This window comes from Ranitomeya imitator, chromosome 9, assembly GCF_032444005.1.
Source record: "Ranitomeya imitator isolate aRanImi1 chromosome 9, aRanImi1.pri, whole genome shotgun sequence".
Lineage (NCBI taxonomy): Eukaryota > Metazoa > Chordata > Amphibia > Anura > Dendrobatidae > Ranitomeya > Ranitomeya imitator.
Window position 1 is genome coordinate 154555926 of NC_091290.1, and position 12400 is coordinate 154568325.

The 12400-nt window shown below is 47.5% G+C and overlaps 1 protein-coding gene across 1 annotated transcript; it reads left to right on the forward strand.

The window, feature by feature from the left end:
* The first annotated feature begins 4286 nt into the window (after nt 1-4286).
* On the forward strand, nt 4287-12011 carry LOC138648654 (uncharacterized). The gene is made up of 3 exons (XM_069738442.1): nt 4287-4811; nt 10643-11681; nt 11770-12011. The coding sequence occupies exons 1-3, from the start codon at nt 4287-4289 to the stop codon at nt 12009-12011; spliced, it is 1806 nt and encodes a 601-aa protein (XP_069594543.1).
* Nucleotides 12012-12400: the final 389 nt, after the last annotated feature.

Below are 12400 nucleotides of genomic sequence, written 5' to 3' on the forward strand. Positions count from 1 at the left end.
AGGGGAAAAAAAGACAAAACACAGTGCAAAGAAAAAAAAATGGTCTCAGAACTTCTTTTTTCCCTCTATTGAGAATCATTAGCACTTTTGGCTTCCTGTACTGTTATGAAAGGCAATTCAGAATCACAATGGACATGGAGGTCAGAGCACATACAGTGATCTGACAATAACCCAAAATAATAGAACGAGCTCTGAGACGTGGGAACTCTGCAGACCGCAATCCCTAATCCTATCAAACCACACTAAAGGTAGCCGTGGAGCGCTCCTGACCAGAACCTAGGCACCTCGTCACAGCCTGAGAAACTAGCTAGTCCTAAAGATAGAAAAATAAGCCTACCTTGCCTCAGAGAAATTCCCCAAAGGAAAAGGCAGCCCCCCACATATAATGACTGTGAGTAAGATGAAAACACAAACATAGAGATGAAACAGATTTAGCAAAGTGAGGCCCGACTAGCTGAACAGAACGAGGATAGGGAAGATAACTTTGCGGTCAGCACAAAAACCTATAAATAACCACGCAGAGGGGACAAAAAGACCCTCCGCACCGACTAACGGTACGGAGGTGGTCCCTCTGCGTCTCAGAGCTTCCAGCAGGCAAGAAAAACCAATAAAGCAAGCTGGACTGAAAAATAGCAACAAAATAACATAAGCAAAACTTAGCTTTGCAGAGCAGCAGGCCACAGGAATGATCCAGGGAAAAAACAAGTCCTACACTGGAACATTGACAGGAAGCATGGATCAAAGCATCAGGTGGAGTTAAGTAGAGAAGAAGCTAACGAGCTCACCAGATCACCTGAGGGAGGAAACTCAGAAGCTGCAGTACCACTTTCCTCCACAAACGGAAGATCCCAGAGAGAATCAACCGAAGTACCACTTGTGACCACAGGAGTGAACTCTGCCACAGAATTCACAACAGCTAGGAAAATAATAAGTACATATTGCTAAAGTCCATGGGCGGATATATCAGCCACTGTAAGCGCTAGCCTCCAATTCCAACAGGTAAAAAAGTACGGATTTCTCTGGAACTGTGTGTCCCAACTAGCCCGAATTTAGTATGTATAGAGAGCAAATCTTAAAACAAGATGGATGAGGGGTGTGTTATGACTCTGCCAGATTCTCCAGCGAAGATATGACAATCATAAGAATGGTTGGAGAAAACTGTACAGCTGAAGAAAGAGGAGGGCGATCTTAGCTCAACCCCTTTAGTGATGTCACAAGGCTGGAGTTTAAAAGTCTTTACACTTAACCCAGCCTGGTTTCAGCAGTTTTTACTTAAGGAGCTGTTTCTATCCAGACCTCCTGATACACTGGGACATTTGGGGTTCCGCCTACCAGCATGGTTTTGCCTGACATGAACTGAGAACATGTGAGTTTTACCTTTCATATTTAATCCCTGTTATTTTTATAATTACCTTTGTACATATTTCAATTGTCTCATATTGTAACATCTTTATATGCCTTTTTATAAACACTGCCTTCTTTCGGAGTAAAATATAAAAATTACTAGTTTTGTTCTTCCTGCTCTAAAATGTACCCTAAGTCTTCTGAAGGGAATTACGCTACTGTTTTGGGTTAGCTTCGGACCCGTTTAAACGAAGCTGGTGGCAGCATACCGTGTGCTGGGTATTTGGGAGTCGACGTAGCGATGGCAGCATTGATTGTTCCTGCCTGAGTGGGAGTAGTTATATCGCCTCGCTGGAGCGTGCCCAATAGCCAGTACATAGCAGGCAGCCTTTCTGGCGACTAATTACCCTAGGTGCAGTACCTAGTCTGACCTGAGGGTGAGAGGGCACCAGAGACCTGCAAGTTTTCAAGCGGAACTGTAAAGCGAGATATACATAAATCCCGGCAGTTCGTGGTATATTGAAGAGCAGTGGGATGCCTAAAATAAGCCCCTACTGTAAACTAAGTGGTCAATAGTCTTGTGTGTGTTTTTTCATCACATTGTAGCAGTGGAGGGACAACTAAGATAAGCCCCCTGCACGTGATAGCCGCCGTCTGTTGGCCTAAAGGCACCCAGATCTGTGACGTAGGGGTGACGGTCTGTGAATCGTGACAACAACGTGCCCCCCACCATCTAGAGTACAGAGCCCAGCACACGGGGCAGCGGTATATACAACGCGCCTCCCACCATCTACAGTACAGAGCCCAGCACACGGGGCAGCGGTCTATACAACGCGCCTCCCACCATCTACAGTACAGAGCCCAGCACACGGGGCAGCGGTATATATAACATGCCCCCCAACGTACCAAAGGACGAGCCAGACTTGTTCAAGTCCACAATTCTCTTCCTGATATCTTGGCTGATTTCTCGAGACTTTCCCATAATGCCACACACCTGAAACACAAAGTAGCAGTGTGTTTCAGGTGTGCATTAAAATACATCCACAGGTGCATCTCCAATTCACTCAGATATTGCCAAAAAACCTATTAGAAGCTTCCAAACACATGACATCATCATATCGGCCGTCCAGAATTGTGTAAAGGCAAAGTACTCTCAGTGTGTCAGGAATCCCAGGGAGGATACCCTTATCATTCCCACCACTCACACCAATTTGTCATGAACTGGGGTTGTTTGGTTGCCCCTGGTTCTTTCTGAAGGAGACTTATCTATATCCCACTTCCCAGTTCCAGTTTGGAACTTGCATCTCTTTGGCGCCCCCATTACCCTCAGGTCAGGCAGGGTACTGCACCTAGGATAATTAGTTGCCAGAAAGGCTGTCTGCTATGTACTGGCTAATGGGCACACTGCAGCGAGGGTGATATAACTACTCCCACTCAGGCGGGAACAATATCGCCACCCTCAATACAAAGTCTCCCAAAATGCACAGGACAAATCCGCCTCCAGCAGCTCCAAATTCCTAATTATTAACGGGTCCGGAGCCAACACAGATTAGTAGTGTAATTCAATTCAGAGGACATGACAGTTCATTATAGAGCAAGGAGGACAAGCTAGTAATTTTATATATTTTAATCCAAAAAAGGTAGGCAGTGTTTACAAAAGTATAAAAGATATTATAAGGAAGACAATTATGGTATGTACAGCACAATTACAAATAAAATGGGATTAAAGTTGGAAAACACTTACATTTCGTTATGTCATCTCATCTCATGGCTGACCATGTGCTGTGGAGGAGGGGACACAGCAAGATGCATCACACATATGTATAGCAGGTAGACCCCAGACAAAAGACACGTGAAGACTGCTGCTTCACTCACTTATTTCTTAGCCTAAAACCAAGGCATTCCCCATGTGGTGAACTCACTTAGAGGCTGAATCCCTCCCCTTTACTTAGGAGTTATGGTAACCATTTTTATGCCTAGCTCGCTGTATGAACCTCGTATACGAAATAAACAATGATCAGGATGTGCACTACGTCGGAAGGAATCTTTTAAGTGTAAACAAGGTGTCATTACACGACCTGCTTACGGAGAAACCCGCTCTTTGCACTCGTTGGGTTTAGTTTCTAGCGGTTTCAGGGAGTTATAGATCTCTCGATGGACATCCAGAATATATAATGTCTCTAGCCCATATCAGTGCCAATATACATAACCTTCAGAGAACAATAGAATCCCATGCATTCTGTACCATGGGAGTTTAAGGAGATCTGCTTTGCAGCTCAAAGCCATAAAAATTCTTGATGGAGGGGAAAATGAGGGGTTTAAGATTACACACGCAGGCAAAGGAAACTGCATCTGAGAGCTCTGTATGTGTAAGTGAAGTAGTCAGAACTTCTTTCTATTTCCTGACACGGTGTATGTAAACTTTTGACTTTGCAGTAAGTAATAAAAAATGCCTTAATCCTTCTCGCTCTCTCTCTCTCATTATTCCGGCATTTGGTAAATATTAATAATTATGATAATCCTACCTGACCTAAACCGGGAAAGGTTTATTCTGATTTCATGTCAGATATTGGGAAAACCTGCAGATGTGTCTGTACATATAGTGGATGGAAACTTCTGGTTTCCACTGTACAATGCTCTGCTGCTTTCCTTGATGAAGCATTACAGGTCCAGCATGAGCACTACAATCCCCAGCATGTCTGGCAGTCATGCTGACACTCCTCACTGCAGTTAAATCCCTCTTTCATATCCTCCATGGCGGCTCCGTGTAAGGACATTAATCCACCCAGTGTGAGCAGATTACAGCTGTCGGGGGATTAGCGCTGACCTGACGATCAGAATATGGGTTATGTCTACAGCAATACAAATGATGGAAGCCCCCCACCTGGACCCCCGGACCACTGCACAATGAGGAGATGCTGCACCAGCACTCCGGCCTATGAATGGGCACTACAGATCCTGTGCCTCCACCTGCGCTGGTAAACCCTACAGATCCTGTGCCTCCACCTGCGCTGGTAAACCCTACAGATCCTGTGCCTCCACCTGCGCTGGTAAACCCTACAGATGTTGTGCCTCCTCCACCTGTGCTGGTAATCCCTACAGATCCTGTGCCTCCTCCACCTGCGCTGGTAAACCCTACAGATCCTGTGCCTCCACCTGCGCTGGTAATCCCTACAGATCCTGTACCTCCACCACCTGCGCTGGTAATCCCTACAGATCCTGTGCCTCCACCTGCGCTGGTAAACCCTACAGATCCTGTGCCTCCACCTGCGCTGGTAATCCCTACAGATCCTGTACCTCCACCACCTGCGCTGGTAATCCCTACAGATCCTGTGTCTCCACCACCTGCGCTGGTAATCCCTACAGATCCTGTGTCTCCACCACCTGTGCTGGTAAACCCTACAGATCCTGTGCCTCCACCACCTGCGCTGGTAAACCCTACAGATCTTGTGCCTCCACCTGCGCTGGTAAACTCTACAGATCCTGTGCCTCCTGTTGTGAATTCTGGGGCAGAGCTCCCTCCTGTGGTCACAAGTGGTACTTCGGCTGATTCTCTCTGGGAGCTTCCGTTTGTGGAGGAAACTGGTACTGCTGCTTCTGAGTTTCCTCCCTCAGGTGATCTGGTGAGGTCGTTAGGTGCTTCTCTACTTAACCCCACCTAATGCTTTGATTCATGCTTCCTGTCAATGTTCCAGTGTTGGACTTGTGTTTCTCTGGATCATTCCTGTGGCCTGCTGCTCTGCATAGCTAAGTGCTTCTTTGCTATTTGTTGCTATTTTTTCTGTCCAGCTTGTCTATTTGTTTTGCTGGAAGCTCTGGGACGCAAAGTGTGTACCTCCGTGCCGTTAGTTCGGTACGGAGGGTCTTTTTGCCCCTTTGCGTGGTTTTCTTTAGGGTTTTGTGTAGACCGCAAAGTTATCTTTTCTATCCTCGTTCTGTCTAGAATATCGGGCCTCACTTTGCTGAATCTATTTCATCCCTACGTTTGTCTTTTCATCTTACTCACAGTCATTATATGTGGGGGGCTGCCATTTCCTTTGGGGTATTTCTCTGAGGCAAGGTAGGCTTATTTTCTATCTTCAGGCTAGTTAGTTTCTCAGGCTGTGCCGAGTTGCATAGGCAGAGTTAGGCGCAATCCACGGCTGCCTCTAGTGTTGTTTGGAGAGGATTAGGGATTGCGGTCTGCAGAGTTCCCACGTCTCAGAGCTCGTTCTATTATTTTGGGTTATTGTCAGATCACTGTATGTGCTCTGACCTCCATGTCCATTGTGATACTGAATTGCCTTTCATAACAGTACAGGAAGCCAAAAGTACTAATGATTCTCAATAGAGGGAAAAAAGAAGTTCTGAGACCATTTTTTTTTCTTGGCTTTGTGTTTTGTCTTTTTTTTCCCCTAGACATTTGGGTGGTTCAGTACACAGGTGTAGCGATGGACATTAGAAGTCTCTCTTCATTTGTGGATCAGCTCTCAGCAAGAGTACAAAAGATTCAAGACACTATTGATCAGAAATCTATGTTAGAACCAAGAATTCCTATTCCTGATTTGTTTTTTGGAGATAGAACTAAGTTTCTGAGTTTCAAAAATAATTGTAAATTATTTCTGGCCTTGAAACCTCGCTCCTCTGGTGATCCAGTTCAACAGGTTAGGATCGTCATTTCTTTTTTGCGTGGCGACCCTCAGGACTGGGCATTTTCTCTTGCGCCAGGAGATCCTGCATTGAGTAATATCAATGCGTTTTTCCTGGCGCTCGGATTGCTGTACGATGAGCCTAATTCAGTGGATCAGGCAGAAAAGAATTTGCTGGCTCTTTGTCAGGGTCAGGATGAGATAGAGGTATATTGCCAGAAATTTAGAAAATGGTCAGTGCTCACTCAATGGAATGAATCTGCGCTGGCAGCTATGTTCAGAAAGGGTCTCTCTGAAGCCCTTAAGGATGTCATGGTGGGATTTCCTATGCCTGCTGGTTTGAATGAGTCTATGTCTTTGGCTATTCAGATCGGTCGACGCTTGCGTGAGCGTACATCTGTGCACCATTTGGCGGTATTACCTGAGCTTAAACCTGAGCCTATGCAGTGCGATAGGACTTTGACCAGAGCTGAACGGCAAGAACACAGACGTCAGAATGGGCTGTGTTTCTACTGTGGTGATTCCACTCATGCTATCTCTGATTGTCCTAAGCGCACTAAGCGGTTCGCTAGGTCTGCCACCATTGGTACGGTACAGTCAAAATTTCTTCTGTCCGTTACCTTGATCTGCTCTTTGTCATCGTATTCTGTCATGGCATTTGTGGATTCGGGCGCTGCCCTGAATTTGATGGACTTGGAATATGCTAAGCGTTGTGGGTTTTTCTTGGAGCCCTTGCAGTGTCCTATTCCATTGAGAGGTATTGATGCTACGCCTTTGGCCAAGAATAAGCCTCAATACTGGACCCAGCTGACCATGTGCATGGCTCCTGCACATCAGGAGGTTATTCGCTTTCTGGTGTTGCATAATCTGCATGATGTGGTCGTGTTGGGGTTGCCATGGCTACAAACCCATAATCCAGTATTGGATTGGAATTCCATGTCGGTGTCCAGCTGGGGTTGTCAGGGGGTACATGGTGATGTTCCATTTTTGTCAATTTCGTCATCCACCCCTTCTGAGGTTCCAGAGTTCTTGTCTGATTACCGGGATGTATTTGATGAGCCCAAGTCTGATACCCTACCTCCGCATAGGGATTGTGATTGTGCTATCAATTTGATTCCTGGTGGTAAATTCCCTAAAGGTCGATTGTTTAATTTATCCGTGCCTGAGCACACCGCTATGCGCAGTTATGTGAAGGAATCCCTGGAGAAGGGGCATATTCGCCCGTCATCGTCGCCATTAGGAGCAGGGTTCTTTTTTGTAGCCAAAAAGGATGGTTCGCTGAGACCTTGTATAGATTATCGCCTTCTTAATAAGATAACTGTTAAATTTCAGTACCCCTTGCCTTTGTTATCTGATTTGTTTGCTCGGATTAAGGGGGCTAGTTGGTTCACCAAGATTGATCTTCGTGGTGCGTATAATCTGGTGCGAATCAGGCGAGGCGATGAATGGAAAACTGCATTTAATACGCCCGAGGGTCATTTTGAGTATCTAGTGATGCCATTCGGACTTGCCAATGCTCCATCAGTGTTTCAGTCCTTTATGCATGACATCTTCCGAGAGTACCTGGATAAATTCCTGATTGTGTACTTGGATGATATTTTGATCTTCTCGGATGATTGGGAGTCTCATGTGAAACAGGTCAGAACGGTTTTTCAGGTCCTGCGTGCTAACTCTTTGTTTGTGAAGGGATCAAAGTGTCTCTTTGGTGTGCAGAAGGTTTCATTTTTGGGGTTCATCTTTTCCCCTTCTACTATCGAGATGGATCCTGTTAAGGTCCAAGCCATCCATAATTGGACTCAGCCGACATCTCTGAAAAGTCTGCAAAAGTTCCTGGGCTTTGCTATTTTTTATCGTCGCTTCATCTGCAATTTTTCTAGTATTGCTAAACCGTTGACCGATTTGACCAAGAAAGGTGCTGATTTGGTCAATTGGTCTTCTGCTGCGGTGGAAGCTTTTCAAGACTTGAAGCGTCGTTTTTCTTCTGCCCCTGTGTTGTGTCAACCAGATGTTTCTCTTCCGTTCCAGGTCGAGGTTGATGCTTCTGAGATTGGAGCAGGGGCTGTTTTGTCACAGAGAGGTTCTGATTGTTCAGTGATGAAACCATGCGCTTTTTTTTCCAGGAAGTTTTCGCCTGCTGAGCGGAATTATGATGTGGGCAACCGAGAGTTGCTGGCCATGAAGTGGGCATTCGAGGAGTGGCGTCATTGGCTTGAAGGAGCTAAGCATCGCATGGTGGTATTGACTGATCATAAGAACCTGACTTATCTCGAGTCTGCTAAGCGTTTGAATCCTAGACAGGCTCGTTGGGCGCTGTTTTTCGCCCGTTTTGACTTTGTGATTTCGTACCTTCCGGGCTCTAAAAATGTGAAGGCGGATGCTCTGTCTAGGAGTTTTGTGCCCGACTCTCCGGGTTTATCTGAGCCGGCGGGTATCCTCAAGGAAGGAGTAATTGTGTCTGCCATCTCCCCTGATTTGCGGCGGGTGCTGCAAAAATTTCAGGCTAATAAACCTGATCGTTGTCCAGCGGAGAAACTGTTTGTCCCGGATAGGTGGACAAATAAAGTGATCTCTGAGGTTCATTGTTCGGTGTTGGCTGGTCATCCTGGAATCTTTGGTACCAGAGAGTTAGTGGCTAGATCCTTTTGGTGGCCGTCTCTGTCGCGGGATGTGCGTTCTTTTGTGCAGTCCTGTGGGATTTGTGCTCGGGCTAAGCCCTGCTGTTCTCGTGCCAGTGGGTTGCTTTTGCCCTTGCCGGTCCCGAAGAGACCTTGGACACATATCTCTATGGATTTTATTTCAGATCTTCCCGTCTCTCAAAAGATGTCAGTCATTTGGGTGGTTTGTGATCGCTTTTCTAAGATGGTCCATCTGGTACCCTTGTCCAAGTTGCCTTCCTCCTCTGATTTGGTGCCATTGTTCTTCCAGCATGTGGTTCGTTTGCATGGCATTCCAGAGAATATCGTTTCTGACAGAGGTTCCCAGTTTGTTTCGAGGTTTTGGCGAGCCTTTTGTGGTAGGATGGGCATTGACTTGTCTTTTTCCTCAGCTTTTCATCATCAGACTAATGGCCAGACCGAACGAACCAATCAGACCTTGGAAACCTATCTGAGATGCTTTGTTTCTGCCGATCAGGATGACTGGGTGTCCTTTTTGCCTTTGGCTGAGTTCGCCCTTAATAATCGGGCCAGCTCTGCTACCTTGGTTTCGCCATTTTTCTGCAATTCTGGGTTCCATCCTCGTTTCTCTTCTGGACAGGTTGAGTCTTCGGACTGTCCTGGTGTGGATACTGTGGTGGACAGGTTGCAGCAGATTTGGACTCATGTAGTGGACAATTTGACCTTGTCCCAGGAGAAGGCTCAACGTTTCGCTAATCGCAGACGCCGTGTGGGTCCCCGACTTCGTGTTGGGGATCTGGTTTGGTTATCTTCTCGTCATATTCCTATGAAGGTTTCCTCTCCAAAGTTTAAACCTCGTTTCATTGGTTCTTATAGGATTTCTGAGGTTATTAATCCTGTGTCTTTTCGTCTGACCCTCCCAGATTCTTTTTTCATACATAACGTCTTCCATAGGTCATTGTTGCGGAGATACGTGGCACCTATGGTTCCATCTGTTGACCCTCCTGCCCCGGTTTTGGTGGAGGGGGAATTGGAGTATATTGTGGAGAAGATTTTGGATTCTCGTGTTTCAAGACGGAAACTCCAGTATCTGGTTAAATGGAAGGGTTATGCTCAGGAGGATAATTCCTGGGTTTTTGCCTCTGATGTCCATGCTCCCGATCTTGTTCGTGCCTTTCATGTGGCTCATCCTGGTCGGCCTGGGGACTCTGGTGAGGGTTCGGTGACCCCTCCTCAAGGGGGGGGGGGTACTGTTGTGAATTCTGTGGCAGAGCTTCCTCCTGTGGTCACAAGTGGTACTTCGGCTGATTCTCTCTGGGAGCTTCCGTTTGTGGAGGAAACTGGTACTGCTGCTTCTGAGTTTCCTCCCTCAGGTGATCTGGTGAGGTCGTTAGGTGCTTCTCTACTTAACCCCACCTAATGCTTTGATTCATGCTTCCTGTCAATGTTCCAGTGTTGGACTTGTGTTTCTCTGGATCATTCCTGTGGCCTGCTGCTCTGCATAGCTAAGTGCTTCTTTGCTATTTGTTGCTATTTTTTCTGTCCAGCTTGTCTATTTGTTTTGCTGGAAGCTCTGGGACGCAAAGGGTGTACCTCCGTGCCGTTAGTTCGGTACGGAGGGTCTTTTTGCCCCTTTGCGTGGTTTTCTTTAGGGTTTTGTGTAGACCGCAAAGTTATCTTTTCTATCCTCGTTCTGTCTAGAATATCGGGCCTCACTTTGCTGAATCTATTTCATTCCTACGTTTGTCTTTTGATCTTACTCACAGTCATTATATGTGGGGGGCTGCCTTTTCCTTTGGGGTATTTCTCTGAGGCAAGGTAGGCTTATTTTTTCTATCTTCAGGCTAGTTAGTTTCTCAGGCTGTGCCGAGTTGCATGGGGAGCGTTAGGCGCAATCCACGGCTGCCTCTAGTTGTGTTTGGAGAGGATCAGGGATTGCGGTCTGCAGAGTTCCCACGTCTCAGAGCTCGTTCTATTATTTTGGGTTATTGTCAGATCACTGTATGTGCTCTGACCTCCATGTCCATTGTGATACTGAATTGCCTTTCATAACAGCCTCCTCCACCTGCGCTGGTAAACCCTACAGATCCTGTGCCTCCTCCACCTGCGCTGGTAAACCCTACAGATCTTGTGCCTCCACCTGCGCTGGTAAACCCTACAGATCCTGCGTCTCCACCACCTGCGTTGGTAAACCCTACAGATCCTGTGTCTCCACCACCTGCGCTGATAAACCCTACAGATCCTGTGCCTCCTCCACCTGCGCTGATAAACCCTACAGATCTTGTGCCTCCACCTGCGCTGGTAAACCCTACAGATCCTGTGCCTCCACCTGCGCTGGTAAACCCTACAGATCCTGTGTCTCCACCACCTGCGCTGGTAAACCCTACAGATCCTGTGCCTCCTCCACCTGCGCTGATAAACCCTACAGATCCTGTGCCTCCTCCACCTGTGCTGGTAAACCCTACAGATCCTGTGCCTCCACCTGCGCTGGTAAACCCTACAGATCCTGTGTCTCCACCACCTGCGCTGGTAAACCCTACAGATCCTGTGCCTCCTCCACCTGCGCTGATAAACCCTACAGATCCTGTGCCTCCTCCACCTGCGCTGGTAAACCCTACAGATCTTGTGCCTCCACCTGCGCTGGTAAACCCTACAGATCCTGTGCCTCCACCTGCGCTGGTAATCCCTACAGATCCTGTACCTCCACCACCTGCGCTGGTAATCCCTACAGATCCTGTGTCTCCACCACCTGCGCTGGTAAACCCTACAGATCCTGTGCCTCCACCTGCGCTGGTAAACCCTACAGATCTTGTGCCTCCACCTGCGCTGGTAAACCCTACAGATCCTGTGCCTCCACCTGCGCTGGTAAACCCTACAGATCCTGTGTCTCCACCACCTGCGCTGGTAAACCCTACAGATCCTGTGCCTCCACCACCTGCGCTGATAAACCCTACAGATCCTGTGCCTCCTCCATCTGCGCTGGTAAACCCTACAGATCCTGTGCCTCCACCTGCGCTGGTAATCCCTACAGATCCTGTGTCTCCACCACCTGCGCTCTGTAATCCCTACAGATCCTGTGCCTCCAACTGCGCTGGTAATCCCTACAGATCCTGTGCCTCCTCAACCTGCGCTGGTAATCCCTACAGATCCTGTGTCTCCACCTGCACTGGTAATCCCTACAGATCCTGTGTCTCCACCTGCGCTGGTAATCCCTACAGATCCTGTGCCTCCTCCACCTGCGCTGGTAATCCCTACAGATCATGTGCCTCCACCACCTGCGCTGGTAATCCCAACAGATCCTGTGCCTCCTCCACCTGCGCTGGTAATCCCTACAGATACTGTGCCTCCTCCACCTGCGCTGGTAATACCTACAGATACTGTGCCTCCACCACCTGTGCTGGTAATCCCTACAGATCCAAAATAATGACTCATCCTGCAATGGTAGGAGACGCAGCAGACACTGAGAAAAAGGACCGTACAGGGGCCAAACAGCACACCCCACACTACACTCACTGTAATATGTACACAGCACCAGCAGAATAGTGAGTGCAGCTCTGGGGTATAATACAGGCTGTAACTCAGGATCAGTAATGTAATGTATGTACACAGTGACTGCACCAGCAGAATAGTGAGTGCAGCTCTGGGGTATAATACAGGAGGTAACTCAGGATCATTAATGTATGTACACAGTGACTGCACCATCAGAATAGTGAGTACAGCTCTGGGGTATAATACAGGATGTAACTCAGGATCAGTAATGTATGTACACAGTGACTGCACCAGCAGAATAGTGAGTGCAGCTCTGGAGTATAA

Coding starts and splice junctions, on each gene's coding strand:
- LOC138648654 (XM_069738442.1), top strand. CDS start 4,287: ATGGGCACTACAGATCCTGTGCCTCCACCTGCGCTGGTAAACCCTACA. Junction 4,812..10,642: donor TTGTGCCTCCACCTGCGCTG/GTAAACTCTACA, acceptor CTTTCATAACAG/CCTCCTCCACCTGCGCTGGT. Junction 11,682..11,769: donor CTGTGCCTCCAACTGCGCTG/GTAATCCCTACA, acceptor TAATCCCTACAG/ATCCTGTGTCTCCACCTGCG.